At 51.8% G+C, this 27953-nt stretch overlaps 1 protein-coding gene across 1 annotated transcript; it reads left to right on the forward strand.

Moving 5' to 3' along the window:
- The first annotated feature begins 1453 nt into the window (after positions 1 to 1453).
- PTPN23 (protein tyrosine phosphatase non-receptor type 23) lies at positions 1454 to 27923 on the forward strand. The gene is made up of 25 exons (XM_032412620.1): positions 1454 to 1628; positions 10325 to 10399; positions 19140 to 19267; positions 19519 to 19595; positions 20197 to 20246; positions 20406 to 20537; positions 20782 to 20862; positions 20941 to 21072; positions 21172 to 21219; positions 21584 to 21640; positions 21771 to 21829; positions 21975 to 22054; positions 22173 to 22287; positions 22380 to 22445; positions 22842 to 22987; positions 23259 to 23570; positions 23668 to 23822; positions 23926 to 24077; positions 24167 to 24346; positions 24431 to 26216; positions 26292 to 26476; positions 26561 to 26665; positions 26746 to 26884; positions 26992 to 27105; positions 27184 to 27923. The coding sequence occupies exons 1-25, from the start codon at positions 1545 to 1547 to the stop codon at positions 27661 to 27663; spliced, it is 4938 nt and encodes a 1645-aa protein (XP_032268511.1). The 5' UTR covers positions 1454 to 1544; the 3' UTR covers positions 27664 to 27923.
- The last annotated feature ends 30 nt before the right edge of the window (positions 27924 to 27953 follow it).

Raw genomic sequence — 27953 nt, forward strand, 5'->3', positions numbered from 1 at the left:
TTCATGAGAAAGGGGTGAACTGACCTGGTTGAATGGGCTGTTTGCTGCCCCCTTATGATGGGGCCTACTCTTCCTCAGTACTGGAGTGTCTTAGGCTTCCCCAAACTTCCAGCTCTGCCCATCCCTGTGAGGAAGTATGTGTTAGGAGGGCACCTCTTACTCCAGGGACATCCTTTCTGCTGTCTTGCCCCCACTGGCCTGTCCCCCATCCATCTCCTCAGCACTTGAGGCCCCCCTAAAAGGGCCTCTTTGTCTTTGATACCTCTCATACCATTTGCGCTTTTTATCACTGACCCAGTGTTATGGGCTGAATTCTGTCTCCCCCAAATTCTCAAATCTGCCCACTTTTTACCTCCCTCTGCCCCAACTCAGCATCACCTGTGTTCTGGAAGACTACATAAGGATTCTCACTGGCTTCCCAGCTTCCACTTTTGCCTTCACGATCTCCAAGCCATTCTCCGTCTTCTTTCTTTTTTTTTTTTTTTTAAGATTTTATTTATTTATTTGACAGAGACAGCTAGAGAGGAAACACAAGCAGGGAGAGTGGGAGAGGGAGAAGTAGACTCCCCGCGGAGCGGGGAGCCCGATGCGGGGCTCGATCCCAGGACCCTGGGATCACGACCTGAGCCGAAGGCAGACGCCTAACGACTGAGCCACCCAGGCGCCCCTCTCCGTCTTATTTCTAAAGACAGGTAATACATACATGATTTAAAAATTCCAGCTCTACAGGTCACCCCTCTAGAGGCAGCTTCTCTGTTTTGCCCCTTCCAGTCTGGGCATCCTAGGTACTCGTGTGGCTATACACATTCGCCCCAGCCCGTCTACCCACATGGCTCCGGGCTTTACACTCCATCGAGGCGTCCTCTTCCCATCGTAAGTGGACACCTCAGTCTCTTAGGCAGTCCCCGGCCTTTCAGGCTGGACCGCGTGTATCAGTCTCTAACCAGTCACTTCTTTGTCCCAAAGCTCTGCAACTTGGGATAAAACCCTTTGCTCTCTTCTTTGCCCCATCTCCCACGTGGCCATGGGGTCCCTCCCTCAGGGCTCAGTTTCCAAGTCACCTCTTTTGGGCGGCCCACCCATCACGTTCTATCACAGCACCTGCACCTGCACACAGTAAGACTATAGTCTTATTGGTGAGTTCTCTAACGCCCTCCCCGCCCGGAGACAGGAGCGCCGAGGCCGAAGCCAGGCCCACAGGTCCGTCCCGCCCCCGAGGAGAAAACCAGCTTGCGCCGGCTTCGCAGCTACATGAAGGAAGACTACCACTCCCAGAAACCCTTTCGCGGGGGGAGGGGCTGGAGATTTGCCCTCCAAGCCCTTCCTGCGGAGGAGACTGAGCATGCGCAACGGCAGCTGCGCTTAGCCCGAGAGGCTGCGCGGGCGGGGACTGCATCTCCCAGCGGGCCCTGCGTGCAATTTTCATCACCGCGTGACGAGTGACTTCCGGCGCGGAGGGGCGGGGCGCGCGGCTGAGGCAGCAAGTAAGGCAGCCGCTGGGGCGGCTAGGGGAGCGGCCGGGTGGCCGTCGGGCACTAGCCGCCATGGAGGCCGTGCCCCGCATGCCCATGATCTGGCTGGACCTGAAGGAGGCCGGTGACTTCCTCTTCCAGCCGGCCGTGAAGAAGGTAAGTGCTTCCCCCACTGCCTCCACCTCTCCCGCGTAGCGCCGTCTGCCAGCGCGTGACGCCCCCTGCGCGTCCATCATCTCTCTAGGCCCTGGTCGCAGGGTCGGGTGAGGCCAGGAGGGGCCTCCGCTGGATTTCCTCAGCCTGGGCCACCCTTTGCAGACAGTCCTGTCCCCTCCTCGCCCGCTCGGGGCTAGCACCCACAGTCTCGTCGAAATCCGCTTCCCGACTTATGCTCCGGGGCCGTCCACTGTTCCCACCGAGGCGCCGCACTTCCTCGGTCTGACGCTTGGGACCTAGTTCTGCTCCGCCCCTCCTCCACGCCGGGACCGCCCCGCGGGGAAGGTGGGCGGCCCTGGCCGTCTCGTTGACCTGTGCCCTAGGTGCGCTGTCGGTCCAGGACCCTCCTGGGACGGACGCCGGGGATGTGGCTCAGTGTGTGTGTTTTAAAGGTGGAAGCCAGAGGAATGCCTGACCTCTGCGACTGGGGTCTCTCTGACAGTTGGTGCAATTCTCTCTGGTCTCTTAAGAAGAACCGTATTCGGGAGCCCCCTTGGACCAAAAGATACGGTTCCTTGTCATTTTTGGAAGGGTTACTGCTTTTCTTAACCGCCCGGAGGATATAAACAGTGTTGTAGCTCCTGGAGAAACCTTAGCAGTCGTTGTGTTGAACCTTCAGTTGGACGGGGGAGACAGGCAAGTCTGGTGGTGATGGAGGCAAGGGACCTCTGTGGCGAGATCAGGTGGGGCTGGCACAGAGAGAGGCCAGGTGTGTTGAATGAGCATAGGGTGCCCTCCGGGACATCCCTTAGGTGGGGAGGGCCACCTAGGAGCATTGGGTCAGAGCAGGAGTGAACAGGAACTACCAGGTCGTTGCAGGTTGGCATCCTTGTGGTTTTAGTAGAGCAACTGCCACAGTCAGTCCCAGGTAATCTAGATGGTGCACCACTCAGCAGGGTACTCAAGAAAAGGGATCCGAGAAAGAAAATAGGTTTGGAAGTAGTTCCCCCAATAAGCTGTCTCCCTTCCTTTATCCTGCCACTGCCTTAGTTCAGACACTAATGATTTGTATTCCTTTGATTCCATCCTTAAACTAAACCTCTTTGGGCATTTGCTTCCTCATTTGTGAATACAGGAAATTAGATTAATCTAAAACTTAAGAGTTTTGTTACCTCTTCTCCAGACTTTGGTCTTCTCTCCATCTACTCTTTCATACAAGTACAGTTAGGTGAATCTTTCTAAAGCACAACAAAACTCCTTTGTTTTCTAGTTCAGCCCTAACCCATTTAGAGTTCTCCCTGACCAACCCCAGCCCTTTCAGTATTTTTTGAGGGCCCAGGGTATGCTTGGTCTATGTATTTCTTTTTTTTTTTTTAAGATTTTATTTATTTATTTTGACAGAGAGAGACACAGCGAGAGAGGGAACACAAGCAGGGGGAGTGGGAGAGGGAGAAGTAGGCCTCCCGCTGAGGGGCTCGATCCTAGGACCCTGGGACCATGACCCGAGCTGAAGGCAGACGCTTAACGACTGAGCCACCCAGGCGCCTCAATTGATCTATGTATTTCTGATACAGATTCTGTTCACAGTCAGCCATTTGCTGTTCTCTTGACATTCTCTGTATGTTTGTTCTTCTGTGCCTTTGGTTGTAGAATTCCTCCTACCCAGAAGAGCGGTCTCGTTTGTCCTGTGGGATGGGGCCCTTCTTTAATTTCTGTATATTGGTTCTGTCCCTCTTTCAAGGTACAATTTAAGTTCTTTCTCTTCCAAAAGCATTCTTTAATCCTTCCACCTAGGTTAATCTTTCTCTTCTCGGAATCCCTTTTTCCATTCTTTTCCTGGTGTTAGTATGTGTGCTATGTTTTAACTCCCCTATTCAATTCTAGGTGACCTGAAAAGCATCTCCATGTTCCTTGAAGCCTAGCGGGATCTTCTCTACATAGTTGGCATTCAGGAAAATGTTTCTGAAATGACTGAATGACATTTGAGAGAGAATTTAGACATGGTGACCATAAATTTATGGAAATTAGTGGTAAAATCTTAACCCAGAAAATCCTAGGAGATATTTTTGTTTGAACTTAGCCTTTGATACTCTGGTCACTCTTACCTAACCAACAAGGTTTTATGTGAGTCATGACTTCTCTGGAAGCCTCTCTGAGCCTCCATGACAGTAGTTGCTCATTAGCCATTTAGCCTGAGGTGGTATCAGATGCTGAAGAAACTCTTCACTTCCTAGACATCAGCTCTTTTTCTTTGTTTCCTGTTCTTTGGGTTGGGAAAGATACTGCCACTTATTTGATAGGTTAAGATTGTGGCATGTATTTGCATGAACCCACCGAAAAGGAATAGCAGCCTGTGGGTAGGCTGGGCTTGCGAATGGCCAACTCCTTCCAGGTACCCTGGAACTCTTCCTGCAGGACACTGCAGAAGCCAGTTCAGCCTGGGAAGTCTTCCTGACCTGGACCCCTCTCCCCAACCCTAGAACCCCTACTCTGCCTCTGCCACTCATACCCTTGTCCTCTTCTACCCTTTTTCTCAGCCATGGGAACCTTCACCATTGACCTGGAGCTGAGAGGTACAATTTAATTTAGGATACTGGGGTAAAAATGGGTTCTCTTGAGGTCAACCTGTTGAGCACTGTTACCTTGGTAATACAGGTGAATAAGAGACATTTTTTTTTTCTTTCATGGAGTTCAGTTTAGTAGAGGAAATTTAAAAATTAAATGGCAGTATCAGTGGAAGAGTATGTGCACAGTGTACAGAAGTACCAGCCTAAGGAAGGGCCATCAGAGAAGGCTTGGTGGGCTTTGAAGGATGAATAGGAGTCTTCCAGATAGCTAAAGGGTTTCTTTCTTTGTAAGGCCTGGGCTGTTGAAAAGACCTTTCATAATGGTTAGTATTGGTTTTTTGCTCCTGATGGACGTGCCTTCAATTAGGGAGTAACGTGAAATAAGAGCCAGGAATGGGGCGCCTGGGTGGCTCAGTCATTAAGCATCTGCCTTTGGCTCTGGTCATGATCCCAGGGTCCTGGGATCGAGCCCCGCATTGGGCTCCCCGCTCAGCGGGAAACCTGCTTCTCCCTCTCCCACTCCCCCTGCTTGTGTTCCTTCTCTCACTGTGTCTCTCTCTGTCAAATAAATAAATAGAATCTTAAAAAAAAAAAAAAAAGAAAGAAGAGCCAGGAAAACAGCAAGCTGGTTTGGAACTGTAGTGCCAAGCTTTAGGTTAGGATGCTGGGGCCCACATAATTTTCTGGTGGGGAAATGCTTCTGTCTCTGCACTTTCTTACCTGTGCTTTGGAGCTCAGAGTGCTGACTCACTGGAAACTGATGAAGGCTGACTTGTACTCCTCATCCCTGAGTGATTTGGTGACAAGTGTTGGTATTTGAAGCTGTTTTCTCTTCTGGTCCCAAACACCTGCCCTTAATCAACTGCACTAGAGCTTAAGTCAAGCTCACCTGGACTTAAGTGTTAACATCCATCTCTGATCCAGTTATTGAACAAATAGTTATTGAGTGACTGTATGTGCCAGCCCTGGGAACTCAGGGCTGTATGTAATGACAAAAATCCCTGCTTTCATGGAGCTTATGTTTTGATGATCCACATAGTAACCCTTCCTCAAGGGCATATGTATCATGTGGTAGCTGCCCTGTCAACTGGGTGGCTTCTTGGCCTCTCCCCTCCTCCCACTCTGGCTTGGATTGATCTCTAAATCTCCAGTTTTCCACCAGGTTCCTTCAGAGAAACTTTTGCCTGCTATTCAAGGCCTGCCACCACTTGGCTTCAGCCTGCCTTTCTCTAATTCATTCCCCCAGGCCTCTCCTATAGGAACTGTCAGCCTCTTTTCCTTCCACATCTGGTCATTGTTCTTGCTCTGGTCCTTACTGGAATTCCTTTTTTCCCATTCATTACTCAGGTTGAACCATACGTCCTCAGGCCCCCTTTAGCTGCCTGGCTGTTGTACCACACTTCTCCAAATTCAGACAGGTCTTAGCGCTCAGTTGACCTGCGCCACAGAGTGCACACTCTTATTACCTCTTCTTATAGTTTATCTTTTTTTTTAATTTTAAAAATTTATTTATTTGACAGAGAGATTGAGAGAGAGCACAAGTAGGCAGAACAGCAGGCAGAGAGAGAGGGAGAAGCAGACTCCCTGCAGAGCAGGGACCCCCCCCCCCACGTGGGGCTCGATCCCAGGACCCTGGGATCATGACTTGAGCTGAAGGCAGCCGATTAACCAACTGAGCCACCCAGGTACCCCGTCTTACAGTTCATCTTATTCACTTGTAGGTAGAGCCTGGTTTTTAGGTTTGTGGAAATTTTCTCCCTCTTCTTGATTTCCCATGGGTAGCTGACTCCTTTGAAACACTTGCCACATACCCAGAAAAGGAGATGACCAGAGGCCTAAAAGGGGACCCTGCCTCAGCAGCAGTGAGGAGCATGGGACATTGCCAGTTATTCTGGTGGTGACCTGTCTTTTCTCTTTATCACAGATTTGGAGTCACCGAACCTGTCTGCCCAGTTGTGTTTTACAACAGAATGACTCCAGGAGCAGATGACGTGCATTGTCCAGTTCATTCTCTCTGACTTTAGTCTCGTACACCAAAAACCTGTATCCATTTCACTCCAGATTTTTTCCTTTACTCGTGGCTTAATAAATACTTGTGTGTGGAGACTGCTTCACAACTGTTGGTTGAATGACCTAGTCTAGTTCTAGCACCTGCCAGGAGATGTAACTTGAGTTGTCCTTGCTGGTGTTGTTTAGAAGAGATGTGGAGAGGTTCCTTGAGTGTAGGGCTAGGTGTTAGAGTAGGCGAGGATGAAGGACTGTTCTCATCCTCGCTGCTGTTAGCCTGTAATTTGGTTTTAGGCTTGCTGACATCAAGGGGCAATAAAACTTTTTCTGAATAAAATTAATCTCATTTGAAATTCAGTAGCAAAGCATATATTGTATTTATTAACAGTCCTGAATGTGGGACTTAGTTTTATTTGTGTTTCCATGGACCAGCCCAAGGAATGCCTCATATTTAAGTAAATCCTGCAAGTGGGGAAAAAAGAAATAAGTGTATGGTGAACAAAGGTAACGTTAACACATGTGATGCCTTTTATTCTCTTTTTTTCTTGGATTGCTGCTTTAATTAGCACCATGAAATTCCAAGATGTTATATCAAATTAAGAGCAAAAGCTAAACACCCCCACCACCTGGTGGAGAGGGGGGACCCATACACAGAAAAGTGAGAACATGCTAATAGAAGAGAAAGTGACAAAATGGAATAACCCTGGGTCAGGAGTCAGGAAACCTGGCTTGGGGTTCTAGCACTGCCATTGCTAATCTCTGGTTCCCATTTTTCCAATCTGTAAAAGAATGTCAGGATCTAGGATGAATATTTCCAGTGATCTCATCTACCTACAAAATTCTGTGCCATTTGTTGCTCAGTAAAAGAGTAGTATCATGGAAATAGCATAGACTTTGGAATCAAGACAGACCTTGGTTTAGGTCCCATCTCTTCCACTTAATTGCTAGGTGACCTTCAGCTGCTACAAATGATTACATAACTAATCTGGTCCTCATTTTCCTTGCCTGTAAGATGGAAATACTATACCTCATAAGCTTGTGAGAATCAAGAATTAATGCCTGTGAGTCCCTATTAGAGGTCTTGACATCATATACATATTTCTCTCTGGAAATGGCCTTTCCATTCTCTTAGTATTTTGCACTTGTAACTCCTTCCTTTCCTTTTTTATTTTCCCCCCAGTGGCTCTGGTCCCTGGACATGCTCTCAATTAACATAGACGTGTCTATAGGTCTTTTTGTTCCCTCAGGAAAGGATCTCCAGCTGCCCCAGAGCCTGCGTAGGCTCTGGAGGTTCTCTGGTGCTCTCAACCCTAACTGGCTGTTAGTTGTGTAAGTGCACTGGGGTCCTTTCATTGCCTTCCAGTTTCTTGCTCCTGGTCTGTGGTGGCAGGGTCCAAGGTCTACCTGCTGCAGGGCCTTCCCTCTCAGGCTCTGTTAGGAGCTTCAGATACTGACCAGACTCTGTTCTGAGCTCTGCAACTCTAAAGAGTTTGATTTCACCGTATTTTTGTGTTCTCTCTTTGTGTGTGTCTTTATATACATACACACATATACACATGTGTGTATGTATATATCCCATGAAGCTTTGAAAGTAAGTTGTACACATCTCAGCACATCCTAAGAGTAAGGACATTTCTTCTGTATAACCATATTATCATCTCACGTAAGAAAATCCACAAATATTTTCTACTATAATTTTTTTTTTTTAGATTTTATTTATTTATTTGACAGAGAGAGACACAGCGAGAGAGGAAACACAAGCAGGGGGAGTGGGAGAGGGAGAAGCAGGCTTCCTGCGGAGCAGGGAGCCCGATGCGGGGCTCGATCCCAGGACTCTGGGATCATGACCTGAGCTGAAGACAGACGCTTAACGACTGAGCCACCCAGGCACCCCTCTACTATAATTTTTATTAAAATTTCACCTATTGTCCCCAAAGCATTTTTTTAAAGATTTTATTTTTAAGTAATCTCTACACCCAACGTGGGGCTCGAACTCACACAACCCTGAGATCAAGAGTCACATGTTCTACCCACTGAGCCAGCCAAGCGCCCCCCCAAAAATATTTTTATGACTTTCCCCCCCAAATTCAGATTCAGTCAAGGTTACCATATTGTATTTTGTTCTGTTTCTTTAATCTTTTAAAATCTAGGCTAGTCTCCTGTTTACCCCCACCCCCATGACACTGATTTTTTTCAGAGACTGGGTTAACTGTTGGGCAAAATGTCCCATCTTTGGACTTTTCTTAAGTGTCTTCTTTTAGTATTTTCAGTTTGTTCATCCATCCTCTGCATTTCCTGTAAATGCAACCATTTGTTAAGTATCTAACACATCTAATAAGGCCCCAACCATTCCCGATGCACTCATTGTTTGGTGCGGGTTGGAGGGGTGTCACTGGCATGACCCTGCCGCTGTGCCAGGCACAGTCTGGTGAAGGCATGTTTAGAATGTAGGGAGAGCAGCAGCTAGAGTTCAGGGAAGTGACATCACAGCTGAGTCTTAATAGAGAAGAGGGGACAACATGTGAACAAGCATTGAGACCTGAGAGCAGCAGTTCCACAGGACTGTTGGCTGGGGGTCTCCGGGAGTTGCTAGAAGACAGTCCTTGAAGGCTGCTGGGGGCAACTGTGAGGGGCCGTGGACTCTGTGCCTAGGAGATTACCTTTGCCTTTGAGGCTTTGGGGAGCCATTGTTGCACATCCTTTTCAGATTACAATTTTTCTCTTTAGATTGCAACTCATTTCTCATAATCTCACTATCCTGAGAAAAGTGTGTTTGGGTTTGTTTTTTTCCCCAGGTGTGTGTGTGTGTTTCAGAAGGCTTTAAAGTCAGGAGTGACAGTGGATTTTGCTAGAAAGAGAACTCTGGCCCCTAGGTAAGGGGTAGATTTGAAGGGGTGACAAGAGGATAGAGAAGAGAGCTCATGGACACATGGGACTTGCAGGAGGTAAAACCAGCAGAAGAGGTCAGAGTTGGAGGTTTGGGAATGTGACTGGTTGATGCTGAAATAAGCTTGGCAGGAGCCTCCCCTCTGCCTGTCCCACCAGGGCAGGTAGGAGCTGTCACATGGCCTTCCGGGTTCCCATGTGGCTAGTGCCCCAGCTGTGTGGCATAGGTTCTGGGAAGGGACCTTAGAACAGTTCGGTGGGCCACAGACATGGTGTGAGTGTGCTGCTGGACAGAGCAGGCCACCTCTTTTCAGCCTTTTTAGCTTCCTTCTCCACTTCACAACCTTGGTTCGGGCCTTAGGGAACCTGTGAGGTGGGCATCAGTGCCCTTTGCGTTTGTGGAATGGGTACATCTGCTCCCCCCCCGCCCCGATTGCTAATTCAGGCAGCAGGAACCACAACAGGCGTAGTTCAGCGGCCTTAGTCTGTTGATCTTAGGTGAACAAGGGGTCTTTTGGTCCAGGCTGTGCCTCCAGACTGATGAGTGCGTTCATTTCCGAGAGAGGCAGCTCCTGAGGCGGTGAGTGCTGTTGTGGCCAGGCATGCCAGTCCCCTCTCTGATGTGAGTACGGACTTTTCCTTCTCCTCTCTCTCCGGATCGTTCCCATCACACACCTGTAGGCCTTTCTTCAGGGTGAGGACGATGTAAATCATTTCTACTGTGGTGCCCTTTCCTAGCCAGGGGGGCTGGTGAAGAAGGCTTTGCACTCCCACTCTTGTTTGGTATCTTCTGCCTACATTTGTTGTTGGGTTAGGATTATGGTTGTGATCCCAGAACACAGCAAGGTCCAGTCCTTGATGGAGGCTTGAATTTGTGGCCTATTTTGGGATGCTCGGTAGGATCCCGTTTCAGACAGCTAAGTTCCCCAGCTTCCTGAGCTGCCAGAGTCCTGGACTTTACAGGGAGGGCTGCATCCTGGTGAAGACCACTCAGCGTGTTCATGTAGGGTCGTCCAGTCGTATTTTCTATTTTGCTCAAAGGTAGAGGCTCCCATGGTTAGCATCTTAGTGCTGCCCCGTTGTTGAGGTAGAGTTTCCAGTGGTCCAGCAGATACGCTCGTGGTTGTGGATCTAGACTGCCAAGGACTCAGGGCAGAAGTGAGAGCAGGGGAGCGTCCTATATTCATGGTTTACATTGTTCTCTCTCTCTCTCTCTCTCTCTCTCCCTCTCTCTAGTTTGTCCTAAAAAATTATGGAGAGAACCCAGAAGCCTACAATGAGGAACTGAAGAAGCTGGAGTTACTCAGACAGGTAGGAGGATAGTATTTTTATGCACTTGTGAACAGGACAGGTTGGATAGGGAGGTAAAGAAACCACCTGGAACTGTGTTCTTATTTTAATTTAATATTTTTTCCTCTTTAAAAGCAGCAAAGTTAATGATAGAAAAGTTTGAAAATGCTAAAAAGAAAAAAAAAAACTTAATCCTTCTCACAAATTTTTGTGTATATATAATTGACTCTTGAACAACGCAGGTTTGAACTGTGTGGGCCCACTTATATGCTTGTTTTGTATAGTACAGTACTATAAATGTATTTTCCTTATGATTTCTTTAACATTTCCTTTTCTATAGCTTACTTTATTATAAGAATACAATATATAATATGTATAACATACAAAATGTGTATTAATTGACTATGTTACCAGTGAGGCTTCTGGCCATCAGTAGGCTATTAGTGGTTAAGTGTTTGGGAAGTCAAAAATTATAGTGGAATTTTGACTGCGTCGGGGGGTCAGCACCCTTAACCCCACACTGTTCAAGTGTCGACTGTGTATACTGTATAAAAACACGGGAGGATCCTACACTGCCTGTATAGCTTATATAGTCTGCTTTTTTCATTTAATGTATTGTGGATTTGTTTCTGTATCAACGAACATAGAACCATAGTATTTGTAATGTCCTGTGATCATTCCATGGCACTGTGATTTAGTCAGTCTGGTCTCAGAGAACATTCAGTTATTTCAGTGTTTTCACCGTGGTAAGTATAATCTGTGTCTGTGTGTACTTGGGCGCTGGGATTGTTTCTGTAGGAATTAGTGGGTGAACAGGATGCGCTTGCTCTCATCTCCACCCCCAGCGCATACATGCCTACTCGTGCTGTTACTCTGCAGTCCTGGCACTCTGGGAGGTGAAAAGGGTATTTAATTTCAGTTTTCAGTTACTTGGTTAATCGTAAGGTTTCACAGTTGTTAATGTGTTATATATCTTCTTTTAGGACTTGCCAGTGTCTTTTGTCCATTTTTCTCTTCGAGTTCGATAGGCATACCTTGTGTTGTGCCTCGCTTTATTGCACTTCACAGATACGTGTGTGTTTGTTTTTAAAGATTTTAAGTAATCTCTGCACCCAGTGTGGGGCTCGGACCCACAGCCCTGAGATCAAGAGTCTCGTGCTGCACCGACTGAGCCCGCCAGGTGCCCTAGATACTGCGGTTTTTACAAATTGAACGTTTGTGGCTGTCCCACATGGAGCAAGTCTGTTGGTGCCATTTTCCCGACAGCACTTGTTCACTTTATGTCTCTGTGTCACATTTTGGTAATTCTCACAATATTGCAGACTTTTTCATTATTATATTTGTTAGGGTGAGCTGTGGTCAGTGAGTTTTGAGGTTACTATTGCAATTGTTTTGGGCACCAAAGGCCCCATGTAAGTGGGCAAATTTAATTGGTAAATGTTGGGTGTGTTCTGACTGCTCTACCGACCAGCTGTTCCCCGTCTTTCTTTCTTTCCTTGGGTCCCCCTGTTCCCTAAGACACAACAGTATTGATATTAGGCCAATTAATAACCTTACAACAGTTTCTAGTGTTCAAGTGAAGAGTCCCACGTTTTCATTTTAAATCAGAAGCTAGAAATGATTAAGCTTAGTGAGGATGGCATGCCGAAAGCAGAGACAGGCTGAAAGGTAGGCCCCTTGCACCCATTAGCGAGGTTGTGAATGCAAAGGAAAAGTTCTTGAAGGAAATTAAAAGTGTTACTCCAGTATGAGCACATGAATGGTAACAAAACCACATCAGCATTGGCTGATGTGGAGAAAGTTTGAGTGGTCTGGATAGAAGATCACACCAGCTACAACATTCCCTTAAGCCAAAGCGTAGCCCAGAGCAAGACCCTGACTCTCTCCAATTCTGTGAAGGCTCAGAGAGGTGAGGAAGCTGCAGAAGGAAAGTCTGAAGCCAGCGGAGGTTGGTTCATGAGGTTTAAGGAAAGAAGCCGTCTCCCTGACATCAAAGTACAAGGTGAGGGGTGCCTGGGTGGTTCAAGTGGATAAGCGTCTGCCTTCGGCTCAGGTCATGATCCCGGGGTCCTGGGATCGAGGCCTGCATCGGGCTCCCTGCTTAGTGGGGAGTCTGCTTCTCCCTCTCCCTCTGCCCCTCCCCCTGCTCATTCTCTCTCTCTCTCTCTCTCTCTCGCTTGCTCTCCCTCTCAAATAAGTAAATAAAATCTTTAAAAGAAAAAAAAAGTACAAGGTGAAGCAGCAGGTGCTGATGGAGAAGCTACAGCAAAGGATCTAGAAGATAATTCATGAAGGTGGTTACCCCACACAACAGACTTTCACTGTGGATGAAACCACCTTTATACTGGAGGAAGATGCCATCCAGGACTTTCATAGCTAGAGAGAAGTCAATACCTGGCTTCAGAGCTTCAAAAGACAGGCTGACTCTCTTGTTAGGAGCTAATGCAGCTGGTGACTGTTAAGTTGAAGCCAGTGCTCATTTACCATTCTGAAAATCCTAGGGCCCTGAAGAATTATGCTAAATCTGAGCTGTGCTCTAGAAATGGAAAAACAAAGTCCAGATGGCAGTACATGTGTTTACAACGTAGTTTACTAAATATTTTAAGGCTCCTATTAAGACCTACTGCTCAGGAAAAGAAGATTCCTTTCAAAATATGACTGCTCATTGACAATGCACATGGTCACCCAAGAGCAGTGATGGAAATGTATGAGATAAATGTTTCCATGCCTGTTAACACAGCATCCATTCTGCAGCCCATGGATCAAGGAGTCATTTTGACTTTCAGGCTTATTCCTTAAGAAATACATTTCATGGGGCGCCTGGGTGGCTCAGTCGGCTAAGCGTCTGCCTTCAGCTCGGGTCATGATCCCAGGGTCCTGGGATTGAGCCCTGTGTCAGGCTCCCTGCTCAGTGGGAAGCCTGCTTCTCCTTCTCCCACTCCCCCTGCTTGTGTTCCCTCTCTCGCTGTCTCTCTCTATGTCAAATAAATAAATAAAATCTTTAAAAAAATAAAAATACATTTCATGAAACTATAGCTGCATAGATGATGATTCCTCTGATGGATCTGGGCAAAGTCAGTTGAAAACCTTCTGGAAACGATTCACCATTCTAGATGCCATTAAGAACAATAGTGATTTATGGGAAGACGTTAAAATGTCAACATGAACAGGAGTTTGGAAGAAGTGGATTCCAGCCCTGATGGAGGACTTTGAGGGATTCAAGACTTCAGTGGAGAAAGTCACCGCAGGTGGGTGAAAACAGCATGAGAGCTAGAATCAGAAGTGGAGCCTGAAGATGGGACTGAATTGCTGCAATCTCATGATAAAACTGGAATGGATGAGTTGCTTCTTACAGATGAGCAAGGAAGAGTAGTTTCTTGAGCTGGAATCTACTCCTGGTGAAGGTACTGTGAAGTTGTTAAAATGACAACAAAGCATTTAGGGTATCACATAAACTTAGTTGATAAAGTAGTAGCAGGATTTGAGAAGACTGACTCCAATTTTGAAAGAAGCTCTACTGTGGGTAAAATGTTCTCAACCAGCATCACATGCTCCAGAGAAATCGTTCATAAAAGGAAGAGCCAATCAATGGGGCAAACTTCATTGTTATCTTACTTAAGAAATTGCCACAGCTACCCCAGCCTTTATCGACCACCACCTTGATCAGTCATCAACATGGTGGCAAGACCCTCCACCAGCAAAAAGATTACTACTCACTGAAAGCTCAGATGATGGTTAGCATTTTTTAGCAATAAAGTACCCTTTTTTTTTTTTTTTTTAAAGATTTTATTTGACAGAGAGGGAGCAAGCACAAGCAGGGGGAGTGGCAGGCAGGGGAGAAGCAAGGCTCCCTGCTGAGCAAGGAGCCCGATGTGGGATCACGACCAATCCAAAGGCAGATGCTTAACCGACTGAGCCACCCAGGGGCCCCTAAAAAGTACTTTTTAATTCAGGTATGGATGTTTAAAGATATAATGCTACTGCATTAATAGACTATAGTATAGTATAAACATAACTTTAATATACACTGGGAAACCAAAAAATTCATTTTGACCCACTTTATTGTGGTCTGGATCTGAACCTGTAGTATCTCTGAGGTTTGCCTTTACTTTTGTTCTTATTTTATAAAACTTATTCACACATTGGTATTGTTCCTTTGTCTTACATGATGCAAATTTTTTCAGTTCATTGGTGGTTTATTTTTTGGTTTTTGTTTTTATTTTTTTAAGTAGACTCAATGGAGTGGAGCCCAATGTGGGGTTTGAACTTAACAGCCTTGAGATAAAGACCTGAGCTGAGATCAAGAGTCAGACACTTAACTGAGCCACCCAGGAGCCCCATATCATGGTTTTTGTTATGTTTTTAATGAAGACTTTTCAAATTTTACATATAAATGTTTAAGTCAGGTCCATCTCATCATTCCTTTTACCTACCTTTGCTATGCACTGAGAAAAATACTTCGTCACCTAAATAAAATGTAAGCAGTTACTGATGTTCTTCTAGTACTTGTGCTATTTGATTTTTACTTAAACCTTTATATAGCATTTATTTAAGTGTATGGTAGGTGAGGGAAGGCTCGAGCTTTAACTTCCTCTCTATACTTTTTGTTTTTGGAAACACTCCTATGTTGAATTCTTACATACACTTTAGGTCTATTCAAAATTCCCTCTTCTCTTCTACCATCTACAGGTCCACGGTATTTTTTTTTTTTTTTTTTAAGATTCTAATTAATTAGAGAGAGAGAGTGAGAAAGAGAAAGAACGAGAGTGGGGAGGATCAGAGGGAGAAGCAGACTCCCTGCTGAGCAGAGAGCCCAACGTGGGACCCGATCCTGGGACTCTGGGATCATGACCTGAGCCAAAGGCAGACGCTTAACTGAATGAGCCACCCAGGCACCCAGGTCCACAGTATTTTAAGTATTATCTATTGTACATTTTTCTATCTGGTAAGACTAATTCCTGATAATAACTTCTTTTTTAAGTTTTCCATGGTTATTCTCACATGAATATTTCTCAGATGAACTTAGAATCTTTTTGTCAAGTTCTGCAAAATAGCATTGGGAATTTTGTGAGCTCATAAAACTTACAGATTGATGAGATAGAATTAATATGTTTATAAGGTTGCTGTTCTCTGCATTTCTTCATATATATATATATTTTCAGGTTTCTCAGTAAAGTTTTCTTCATACACATTTTCTTCTTTACACGTATCTTGTTGAGTTGATTTCCAGACTTTTTATTGTTGTTGCTGTTATTGAGTGTCCTTCCCCCTCTTTTATATTTTCCACCTGTTGCAGTTGGCGTAGAGAAAAGCAGTTGAGCAATTTATTTTGTTTTTTGGGTTTTTTTGTTTATTATTTACTTTTAATTAATCTCTACCTCCACTGTGGGGCTCGAACTCATGACCCCGAGATCAGGAGTTGCACACTCCTCAGATTGAGCCAGTCAGGCACCCTGAGCAATTTATTTTGATAATTGTCTTCTTTTGGATGGTATTTGAGTTCATTTTCTTGGGTTTTCCAAGTTACTGGCGTCGTACCATATACACATTATGATTTTGCCTTCTTTCCAGTGGTTGTACTCCTTATATTCTTGGAATCGGCAGACATTTCCGGAGCATTGTTAGTAATTGTGAGAATGACTTGATTCTGGTGTTGAGGTATCAGCTTGGAGCGCAGCGCTGGCCACGGTGCTGGTGTCAGGGTGTCAGGTGGCTTGTGTCTGCATGTGGGGGTGCAGCGGCCCCTCGTCTCCGTGCGGCTCACTCTCCTAGCGGCGGGGGTGTCTGCACGCTCACTCACTTTGTGTTCTCATCAATTAACAGGTCATAAAAGCTATACAAAACTTTATTTCTATACAAATAAGAGAAATATAAAGAACAAAACAATCATGCCCAGAGTCATTGTGATTTTATACATTTCATTTTTATTTAAAAAGCCCAAAGTTAAAATAACATTGCCAAAGCACTATAGACTAAATCATTTTAATTGTTAAAAGATTCGCTTGAATTTTATTATGTTTCTAACCTTTCTTGACCTGTGCCCCTTAGCAATAAACAATGAGCAATAACCAAATGCTGTTTCTGTAATTAATATTAGGAAAGCATTTTTTCCCATTTTTAAAATAAAAATGACATGATATTGAATAATTTCATCTCAACTCTAGCTGGGGCAAAGCATGATCCCCAAACAAAGAGAACTAAGAGGAGCTCTTTATCTGTCCTCTTCATATACTGTTCCAGTCATGCTTTATTCATTCCCTTAGCAAACATGCATGGAGGGCTCTCTGAATCTCAGGTACTCGTCTAGGCGCTGTGGCTTCAGCAGTGAACAAAACAAAGTTCCTGTGGCATCATGTGACGTTCTAAATAAGATTCCTTGAGCAGAGCAGCCCCGGTGCGGCACCGCCAGCATTAGGCTAAGCTTCCAGTGGCAGGGAAGAGGGCAGAGGAGCCAAATCCTGGGAAAAAAAAAAAAAGATGCCCAGTGAAAGAGAGTCTTCGTGAGGGATCCAGGAAGTGTGATGCTGGAGTGGGGGTTTCATTTGGCAGTTTAGAGTGAGGCCTTCATACTTCCACGTGACTTACTAATGCCTCCCCCAGCCTCCTGGGGTGGTGGTGTGGTCCCAGCCATCCATACAGTCGCTCACCAGAGACACAGTTAGTGGAGTAACAGGTATGGGAACCAGATCTAGAAGATTTGACATAGGCTCAGTTCTCAAGCAAGAAGCTGTTGTACTGCCTACAGCATTGGGGAGACAGTGTTACCAAGGCCACGTGCCAGTTTGCTTATTTTACTTTGGAAAAGTTGGCCCAAGAGTTTCAACAGTGGAAGGCTCCAATTAAGGGAGCTACATAGGAGTCCACTGCAGATGCTTTTTTTTTTTTTTAAATATGTATTTATTTATTTGAGAGAGAGAGCGGGGGAGTGGGGCAGAGGAAGAGAGAGAGAGTACACGTGTGTGGGGGGACAGGGACAAAAGGAGAGAGAGCTCTCGGGATGGAGGACTGGCAGAGGGGAGAATCTCAAGCAGACTCTGCACTGAGCGCGGAGCCCAACTCAGGGCTTGATCCCACAACCCTGAGATCATGATCTGAGCTGAAACCGAGAGTCCGATGCTCAACTGACTGACCCATCCAGTCGCCCCCTGGAAATGGAAGCCAGATAAAACTTGGGGAGCTGCAGGCAATCCTCTTTTCACGATCTGGCCTGTTTCCTCATCTGTAAAGCAGGGGCTGGAAGAGTTGTCTCTAAGAAGACCTTCCAGTTGCAACTGTGAGATAAATTCTTCATTTATAGGGCATAAAGCTGGCAGGCATGGTGAGAGGCTTGTTAGGGGGGTGGGAGTGGTGTGGTCTCAGAGCTTCCTTACCACTCTGCTGTTCGTTCAGCTAGGCTCATCCTAGCTCCTCCCCATGCAGGGCCATGCAAGGATGGTGGGGTGCTGTGGTTCTCTCCAGCAGGTGGGGTGAGAGTGGGCACAGTGCTTCTAGCCCGTCCCTTCTTTGTTTTGTGTACCTGCTTCTTGGAGAGGATGTTGTTGTCTGTTCTTCTGTTTGTTTGAGCACAGGGTTCATCTGCTTTGTTTATTTCCCCAAAATGGGAATAGCTTTATTGTTTTTTTATAAGAAGCGAAAGTCGGGGGGGGGATGAGGTAACTGGGTGATGGGCATTAAGGAAGGCACGTGGTGTAATGAGCCCTGGGTGTTACATGCAACTGATGAATCACTGAACTCTGCCTCTGAAACTAATACACTATATGTTAATTGAATTTAAATTAAAAAAAAATTTTTTTAAAAATAGGAAAAAAGTAGAAGTGTTCGATATAAAGAGTAAACTATACAAAGAATTAAATATATGTCTCCATATGTATATACAGAATAGGATAAGTTACTTAAACCCTGTTACCCAGTGGTAATCACTTAACATTTTGGTGTATAACCTAGAATCTTTTATCTTTGTGTAGTTGACTAGTTGGCTGTCAGTATCTATACGATTTTACATAAATGAAATCATACTGCTCATCTGTTACCTTTTTTTTTGGCTCAATAAATATGTCATGAACATCTAAACATAGTAGAGACTCTTCAGTCTTTGTGGCTGTATTTTCTTTTGTGGGTAGTCTTGACATAATTTATTTAAACAGTCCTCTTTAGTGGAAATTTTGGTGGCATCCAGTATTTGACCCTCTTTTTTTTTTTTTTTTTTTAAAGATTTTATTTATTTATTTGACAGAGAGACAGCGAGAGAGGGAACACAAGCAGGGGGAGTGGGAGAGGGAGAAGCAGGCTTCCCGCAGAGCAGGGAGCCCGATGTGGGGCTCGATCCCGGGACCCTGGGATCATGACCTGAGCCGAAGGCAGACGCTTAACCGACTGAGCCACCCAGGCGCCCCTGACCCTCTTAATAATACTGTGATAAATATCCTTGTATGCTCACCAAGCATTTGCTTTTCTGGGTGTCTTTTATTACTGTGTGTTTTAGATACAGAACTGTGGGTCAGCGTCAGGTACATGAACATTTTTAATGCCTGTTGTAAAACTGCCTTCTGGAAAGGTGGGACTGACTCAGCCAGCCAGCCGTGGCTGGTGGGGTGGTTGTTGAACAGCTGTAGGCATAGCTGTGGGCTTTCCCTGGATCCCTTGGGGTGTGCGGTCTGCTAGCTCAGATGCAGATTTCTTTCTTGGGCCTCTGTGGGTAGACAGACCTGCCTGTACTCTACCCCAAGTGATGGCAGGCCTGCTTCTCCCATCTGCCCCCCAGAACGCTGTCCGTGTCCCACGGGACTTTGAGGGCTGCAGTGTCCTCCGCAAGTACCTAGGCCAGCTCCACTACCTGCAGAGTCGGGTCCCCATGGGCTCGGGCCAGGAGGCCGCCGTTCCTGTCACCTGGTGAGAGCTGGCAGGCAGGGCTGGGGGGGCAGCCCGGAGGGTGCCTGGGGCGGCGCAGTGTGTTTGGATGGTGGGGAGGCCCCCTTCCCTTCCCCAGCCCCCTTCCCTCTTGCTGCAGAGGATGGGGAGTGGCTTGGTGTGGTCTCCATGGGCCTCCCTCTGACCCACACTGGGGTGGCTGGTCCTCTCACCTGGTCTCAAGGCCCTGGCCAGCTACTTCCCTTAAGACAAAGGGGGTGGCATGTCTGCAGGACTGAGATCTTCTCTGGCAAGTCTGTGGCCCATGAGGACATCAAGTATGAGCAGGCCTGCATTCTCTACAACCTCGGTGAGCTGCCTAACCCTTTCCCCATGGCCCTACCTCCCAGCCCTGCCAACCTAGGATCTCAGCTCAGCAGAAGGTCACAAAGGCAGTGGGTTAAGGGACAGAAGACCCCTGGATTCTGACCCTTCACAGCCTTCCCCATAGTTTTGCCAGCACCTCTTTTCTGGGCCATGGGCAGCCACCCTGCTGGGGAGAAGCTCTGCTGGGCTGGCTGCCACATGGTGTTGCTGCTGTGTGCTCTGGCCAGGAGCGGTGACTGCTCTTCTTTGACTGGACAGCTCTGACCCCCCTAATGGCTTTGGGCTGTTCAGTCGAGAGAACAAGACTGGCCTCAACTAGCCCTGCCATCAACCCTGATGACTTAGCCTCACTGTGGCTCGAGGGAGAAGCCTGGGGAGCCTGAGTCCTGTGTAGGCATCCCTGGGGCCTCAAGACCGGACCTGTAGGCTGGGTGCTATGGATGGGAGTTTCCCCTTCTGGGTGTCCTTGGACCAACTGCCCCAGTTCTCAGACCCTGTCTTCCTGATCCTGTGTGACAACACGGCCCCTCTGCCTTAACGCTCGACAAAGGCTAGCTCTGACACCATGTCCTCTGACTCCCCAGGGGCGCTGCACTCCATGTTGGGGGCCATGGACAAGCGGGTGTCTGAGGAGGTGAGGAGGGGAGGGTCAGTGGGTGGGACACAGGACATAACCAGGGAGGGGGGCTAAGTGTTCTTTGACTCCAGGGTTTGCATCCTGTCCCGTGGGAGTGGACACGGGCAGCTGTCTGGCTCTGCCTCTGGCCATCGTCGTCGTCCTCTTCCCTCCCAGGGCATGAAGGTCTCCTGTACTCATTTCCAATGTGCAGCAGGCGCCTTTGCCTACCTGCGTGAGCACTTCCCTCATGCCTACAGCGTGGACATGAGTCGCCAGATCCTCACTCTCAACGTCAACCTCATGCTGGTGAGGAGGTGCCCTTGTTGGGGCCCAGTTCAATCCAGGGGAGGGGACAGCCGGCACTGGATCCTGGACCAGGCCCTGTGCACATGGCAGTGGGGCCTTGGCTTTGATCTTTTGAGCCCCAGGTGGATCAGAGGAGGACGGTGCTTCTTGGAGTAGCGAAGGCGGGAGGAGAGAGGACAGGGCAGGGGATCTCTCTGTGGTCCCTCTGATGGGAAGGGTAAGATCTCTGCATTTGTCCGCCCAGGGCCAGGCTCAGGAGTGTCTTCTGGAGAAGTCAATGTTGGACAACAGGAAGAGCTTTCTGGTGGCCCGCATCAGTGCACAGGTAGGGGCAGGGGTGGATGGTGGCCCTCGGACTGAGAGCAAGCCTTTAGTTTACTCATGACCCCATCCTGGCCCCCAGGTGGTGGATTACTACAAGGAGGCATGCCGGGCCTTGGAGAACCCTGACACCGCTTCCCTGCTGGGCCGGATTCAGAAGGACTGGAAGAAGCTTGTCCAGATGAAGATCTACTACTTCGCAGCTGTGGCTCATGTGCGAGCACTGTGACGGCCGGGGCGGGGGGGGGCCGGGGGGGGCGGGGCAGCCACAGCTTGGGAAATAAGTAGGGGCGTCTCTTCTTTCTTACCCCAGCTGCACATGGGGAAGCAGGCCGAGGAGCAACAGAAGTTCGGTGAGCGGGTGAGTGAGCTGTGGCAGGGAGGGGTTCGGACTGATTCCAGCCTTGTTCACGAGGTGCTAGAGGGGACCCTTCCCTTACAGAAGAGGGGAGGCTCTCCTCACCGTCCCTCACACCCACATCCTTGGCCACCCCCTGGCTGCAGGCCTGGGGTTTCTTGTGTGTTGTCCCATCTGCTTCACTTTCATCCCCAGTGGGGACGGCTGGTGGGAGGTGGAGCTGTAAGATGGAGCCGGCTGGGCTGATGGCAGGCTGCTTCCTCGGCTTCTGGTCTTCGAGTGGGTCACCTCATGGCCAGGCAGGGCTTAATGGGGTGGCAGAAGGAGGGGGAGGGATGGACCGGGCTCTGCCTACTGCCCCTTGTAGGTCGCATACTTCCAGAGTGCCCTGGACAAGCTCAATGAAGCCATCAAGTTGGCCAAGGTAAAGCTGAGGAAGAGCCTGGCTGTCCCTCAGAGCCCTGAGGGAACCCAGAGTAAGCCCGCTGGGGCCGAGGGTTGTCCTGGCACTGGCTTAGATTGGTGCTGAGCCCCCTCCCATCCCTGTCCCACAGGGCCAGCCTGACACGGTGCAGGACGCATTGCGCTTCGCTATGGACGTCATTGGGGGGAAGTGAGTCTGTGGGGCTGGGGGTGGCCTTGGTTCCTTCTTGTTGGGAAGGGTCTTGGTTCTCTGCCTGCATCGTTGGGAGGAAGCCACCAGTAGCTAAGAGCAGTGGCCTCATTGCTGGACTCTCCACTTCTCCTTCTGACCCCAGGTACAATTCTGCCAAAAAGGACAATGACTTCATCTACCACGAGGCTGTCCCAGCACTGGACACCCTTCAGCCTGTAAAAGGTCTGGAGCTGAGGGGAGGCTGAGGGTCAGGGGAGGGCATGAAGATGGGAGAATAGGAGAGAGGCAGACTCGAGGCTTGTGTGGGCCTGGTTTCCACCGTGCTTCCTCTCTCCCCCAGGCGCCCCCTTGGTGAAGCCCTTACCAGTGAACCCCACAGACCCCGCTGTTACAGGCCCTGACATCTTTGCCAAACTGGTACCCATGGCTGCTCATGAAGCCTCGTCGCTATACAGGTGGGCGGGAGGGGCTGGCCCTGTTCTTAGCACAGATGGGGTTGGGAGGTCTCAAGACGTAGCTTCCAGCAACTGCTTTGTCACTTTGGCAGTGAGGAGAAGGCCAAGCTGCTTCGGGAGGTGATGGCCAAGATTGAGGACAAGAACGAGGTCCTGGAGTGAGTGCAGGGCTGGAGGGGGGAGTGGGGGGGGGGGATGCAGCAGATCTCCGCGGGGTCCCCAAGGCTGCTTGCAACAGGGAGAGGAAGAGTGAATGTCCTCTTGCATCGGGTTTCCTAGCTTTGCCTTCCTGCCCATGGTCTTGGGTGCTAGATTTATAGGGGGACAGTCACCTGGCTTGGGAGGGCGATGTTCCTGTGTCCCATTGTTTTCAGCAGTGCCCCAGGTGCGTTCTCTGGGGCCAGGTCAAACCTCCAGTGGTGGAGGTCAGGATGCTTATTTGCCTTTGCTAGGACCTCAGAGCTGGTTTCAGTTGTGGGGGCTCACCCTCGCAAGAGGAGGGAGAGTTGGGTCAGCACCCACCTGGTCCTGTTGTCCCCCCCCCCCCCCCGCAGTCAGTTCATGGATTCAATGCAGCTGGACCCTGAGACCGTGGACAACCTGGATGCGTACAGCCACATCCCGCCCCAGCTCATGGAGAAGTGTGCGGCTCTCAGTGTCCGGCCCGACACCGTCAGGAACCTTGTCCAGTCCATGCAAGGTGAGCAAGGGGGAGCAGCAAGTGGGTGACGGAAGTCCTCTGCGGCGGCCTTCTCCGTGTCCCCTGTTCACCGAGGACGGAGGTTGTGCAAGCACCCACCCTCATGCCTCCGTGGATCCCCGCACCCTGCGTCTGCCCTGCTCAGTGAGCCTGGGGCCACACACCAGCCCTTGACCGTGTGGGTGGTTCTGTCTCCCTGGGGAAGGGCGCAAGTTGGGTGCCTGGTGTGGCTGCCTCAGGAGCCGTTCCCTTCCTGCAAACACCCCCCCAGTACTGTCAGGTGTGTTCACGGATGTGGAGGCCTCCCTGAAGGACATCAGGGAGCTGCTGGAAGAGGATGAGCTGCTGGAGCAGAAGTTGCAGGAGGCCCTGGGCCAGGCCGGGGCCAGCCTGGCGGGCTCCAAGGCAGAGCTGGCCGAGGTGAGGCGAGACTGGGCTAAGTACATGGAGGTCCACGAGAAGGCCTCCTTCACCAACAGCGAGCTGCACCGGGCCATGAATCTGCACGTGGGCAACCTGCGCCTGCTCAGTGGGCCGCTGGACCAGGTCCGGGCTGCCCTGCCCACGCCAGCCCTCACCCCGGGTGAGCCCCCCACACCCACCCCCGTCCCCTGTCCCATGCCCGTGGGAAGGGAGGTGGAGCCGGAGGCTCTGGTCTCACCGACCACTCCTGCTCCCAGAGGACAAGGCTGTGCTGCAGAACCTGAAGCGCATCCTGGCCAAGGTGCAGGAGATGCGGGACCAGCGCGTGTCCCTGGAGCAGCAGCTGCGGGAGCTTATCCAGAAGGATGACATCACGGCCTCGCTGGTTACCACGGACCACTCCGACATGAAGGTGGGGTTGGTGAGCCGGGGACGGTCTCAGACTCTGGGCTCCACCCTCAAGCGGCGAGGCCCTGAGTGTCTGTCCCCCCATGCCCCGCGCCCTCCTGCCTCAGAAGCTGTTTGAGGAGCAGCTGAAGAAGTATGACCAGCTGAGGGTATACCTGGAGCAGAACCTGGCAGCCCAGGACAACGTCCTCCGGGCGCTGACAGAGGCCAACGTGCAGTACGCGGCCGTGCGGCGGGTGCTCAGTGAACTGGACCACAAGTCAGTGTCTGGCCCTGCGCTCTGGCCCAGACTCCCGCCCGGAGCTTGGCGCGGCTCCTCACCTTCTGCTGGCCTTTCCGCCCCCCCAGGTGGAACTCCACGCTCCAGACCCTGGTGGCCTCCTACGAAGCCTATGAGGACCTGATGAAGAAGTCCCAGGAGGGCAAGGACTTCTATGCGGATCTGGAGAGCAAGGTGGCTGCTCTCCTGGAACGGGCCCAGTCCACCTGCCAGGCCCGCGAGGCGGCCCGCCAGCAGCTCCTGGACAGGTGGGTGCGGCCTCGGGGCAGCTGCGGCCCAGACCCAGGCTTGGCTGCCGGGGGTGCGGCTCCACTCCTTCCTGTGTTCCCCAGGGAGCTGAAGAAGAAGCCGCCCCCGCGGCCCACCGCCCCGAAGCCGCTGCTGCCCCGGAGGGAGGAGGGGGAGACAGTGGAGACGGGAGACCTGCCCGAGGAGCTGCGCAGCCTGCCCCCCGACATGGTGGCTGGCTCACGGCCACCCGACACCTACTTGGGAACTGCCGCCCCACTCCCCTTTCCTCCCAGCCCCTTCCCCGGTTCTGCGGGCCCAGGACCCCACTATCTCTCAGGTCCCTTACCTCCTGGTACCTACTCGGGCCCCACCCAGGTGTTGCAGCCCAGGGCCCCCCAGGCCTCAGGTCACCCTGCAATGGCCATGGCCCCTGGACCTGCCCTCTACCCAGCCCCTGCGTACACACCGGAGCTGGGCCTCATGCCCCGATCCTCCCCACAGCATGGTGTGGTGAGCAGCCCCTATGGGGGGGTAGGGCCCCCCCCGCCAGTTGCAGGTCTGCCCTCAGCCCCACCTCCCCAGTTCTCGGGCCCTGAGATGGCCATGGGGGTTCGGCCAGCCACCACCACGGTAGATAGTGTCCAGGCCCCCATCTCCAGCCACACCGCACCACGGCCAAACCCCAGCCCTGCCCCTCCCCAGCCCTGCTTCCCAGTGCCCCCACCACAGCCGCAGCTGCTGCCCGCGCCCTACAGCTACCCTGTGGGGGCCAAGCCCCCCCTCACAGCTCCCCCTGCCCAGCACCACTTTCCTCCTGGGATTCCCCCGGGTTTTCCAGCCCCCAGGGTTGGGCCCCAGCCCCATCCCCATCCCACAGGAGTGGTGTTTGGGCCCCAGCCCCCCCAGCAGCCCCTTCCACTCCCGCATCCGAACCTCTCCCCACCCCCGGCTCCGGGGCGGGTCCCCCCCCCCCAGCCCCCCCAGCCCCCCTACCCCTTCACTCCTCAGCCTGGCGTCCTGGGACAGCCAACGCCACCCATGCACACCCCTCTCTACCCGGGCCCCTCTCAGGACCCTCTGCCCCCCCACTCAGGGGCTCTGCCCTTCCCCAGCCCCGGGCCGCCTCAGTCTCCCCATCCCACCGTGGCGTATGGTCCTGCCCCTTCCCCCAGGCCCCTGTGCCCCCCGGCGGCCCCTCTCTCCATTCGAGGTCCCTCACCTGCCGGCCAGCCCACCCCAAACCCCCACCTGGTGCCTTCACCCGCCCCGTCACCAGGGCCCGGCCCAGTGCCACCTCGGCCCCCTGCCGCAGAGCCGCCCCCATGCGTGCGCCGGGGCACTGCGGCCGCAGACCTGCTGTCCTCCAGCCCGGAGAGTCAGCACGGAGGCACGCAGCCCCCCGGGGGTGGGCAGCCCCTGCTGCAGCCTACAAAGGTGGACGCGGCCGACGGCCGCCGGCCACAAGCCCTGCGGCTGATCGAGCGGGACCCCTATGAGCACCCCGAGAGGCTGCAGCAGTTGCAGCGGGAGCTGGAGGCCTTTCGAGGCCAGCTGGGGGACGCAGGGGCCCTGGACGCCGTGTGGCGAGAGCTGCAGGACGCCCAGGAACACGACGCCCGCGGCCGGTCCATCGCCATCGCCCGCTGCTACTCCCTGAAGAACCGGCACCAGGACGTCATGCCCTACGACAGTAACCGCGTGGTGCTGCGCTTGGGCAAGGATGACTACATCAACGCCAGCCGCGTGGAGGGGCTCTCGCCCTACTGCCCGCCCCTGGTGGCCACCCAGGCGCCGCTGCCCGGCACGGCCGCGGACTTCTGGCTCATGGTGCATGAGCAGAAGGTGTCGGTCATCGTCATGCTGGTGTCTGAGGCCGAGATGGAGAAGGTGAGAGGGGGAGGGGGCTGCCCAGAAGGGACCCTGGAAGAGCAGCCCTAACTGCCTCGCCTCTTGGTCCCTCAGCAAAAGGTGGCGCGCTATTTCCCCACCGAGAGGGGCCAGCCCATGGTGCACGGCGCCCTGAGCCTGGCGCTGAGCAGCGTCCGGGCCACCGAGACCCACGTGGAGCGGGTACTGAGCCTGCAGTTCCGGGACCAGAGCCTCAAGCGCTCGCTCGTGCACCTCCATTTCCCCACTTGGCCTGAGTTGTGCGTCTGCTGTCCCGGCGGGGGGTGGGGGGGGTAGGGGCATCCGCTGAGGTCGGGCTCACGGCTCCCGCCCGCACCCCGCAGAGGCCTGCCAGACAGCCCCGGCAACTTGCTGCGCTTCATCCAGGAGGTGCACGCACACTGCCTGCACCAGCGGCCCCTGCACACGCCCGTCGTCGTGCACTGCAGGTAGGGCCCGGGCGGGGAGCGGCCGCACACCCCACGGGTCCTCGGGCCTGGGCCCTGCTTACGCCCCCTTCCTGCCGCAGCTCTGGGGTAGGCCGCACGGGAGCCTTCGCGCTGCTCTACGCCGCCGTGCAGGAGGTGGAGGCTGGCAACGGGATCCCTGAGCTGCCTCGGCTGGTGCGACGCATGCGGCAGCAGAGGAAGCACATGCTGCAGGAGAAAGTGAGGGTCGGGGGGGGGGGTCGGGGGGGGGGTGGTGCCGGGAGGGGCCCTCCATGCTGGGGCCAGGGAGGCCCTGCCCTGCTGACCAAGCCGAGGGCCCTGTCCAGCTGCACCTCAGATTCTGCCACGAGGCGGTGGTGAGACACGTGGAACAGGTCCTGCAGCGCCACGGCGTGCCCCCTCCGGGCAGACCATCGGCTGGCATGAGCGTCAGCCAGAAGGTGAGGAAGGAGCCCTTGGGGCTGGCGGGGTCAGCCCCAGCCTCGTGGACCGGTCTCCACCCACTCCTGTTTCCCCAGAATCACCTTCCTCAGGACTCCCAGGACCTGGTTCTCGGCGGGGATGTGCCGATCAGCTCCATCCAGGCCACCATCGCCAAGCTCAGCATCCGGCCTCCCGGGGCCCTGGATTCCCCAGTCGCCAGCCTCCCAGGCCCCGTAGAGCCCCCGGGCCTGCCACCAGCCAGCCTCCCAGAGTCCATTCAGCTCCCGTCCTCCCCCCCACCCCCCGTCTCTCCACCCCAGCCCGAGGCCCCCCAGCCTGAGGAGGAACAGCCAGTACCTGAGGCCCCCAGCCTGGGGCCCCCCTCCTCCTCCCTGGAGCTGTTGGCCTCCCTAACCCCCGAGGCCTTCTCTCTGGACAACTCTCTGCGAGGAAAGCAGCGGATGAGCAAGCAGAACTTTCTGCAGGCCCATAATGGGCAGGGTCTGCGGGCTGCCCGGCCCACTGATGACCCCCTCAGCCTCCTGGATCCGCTCTGGACACTCAACAAGACCTGAATAGGCTTTGCCTGCCCGGTCCTTACACTACATCATCTCCCGCACCGGTCTGCCCACCCTAGTAGGGACTCTCCGGCCGGCCGGTCTCTTACTCCCATTCCTGCTGCCTTCAGCCCTACCTGGCCCAGCCCGCACCCCTGTGGGGTGGAGATGCCTCGCGGGCCTTGGGTCAGGTTCTGCTCCTTTGTGGGACCTGACATTTTTCAGCTCTTTGCTATTAAAGTAATAAACCAACCTGTTCTGTGGCCAGTGTCTGCCCATTGCTGCCTTAGGGAAGGAACCTGAGCCTC

Source organism: Phoca vitulina, unplaced genomic scaffold (assembly GCF_004348235.1).
Source record: "Phoca vitulina isolate PV1807 unplaced genomic scaffold, GSC_HSeal_1.0 scaffold13, whole genome shotgun sequence".
NCBI lineage: Eukaryota > Metazoa > Chordata > Mammalia > Carnivora > Phocidae > Phoca > Phoca vitulina.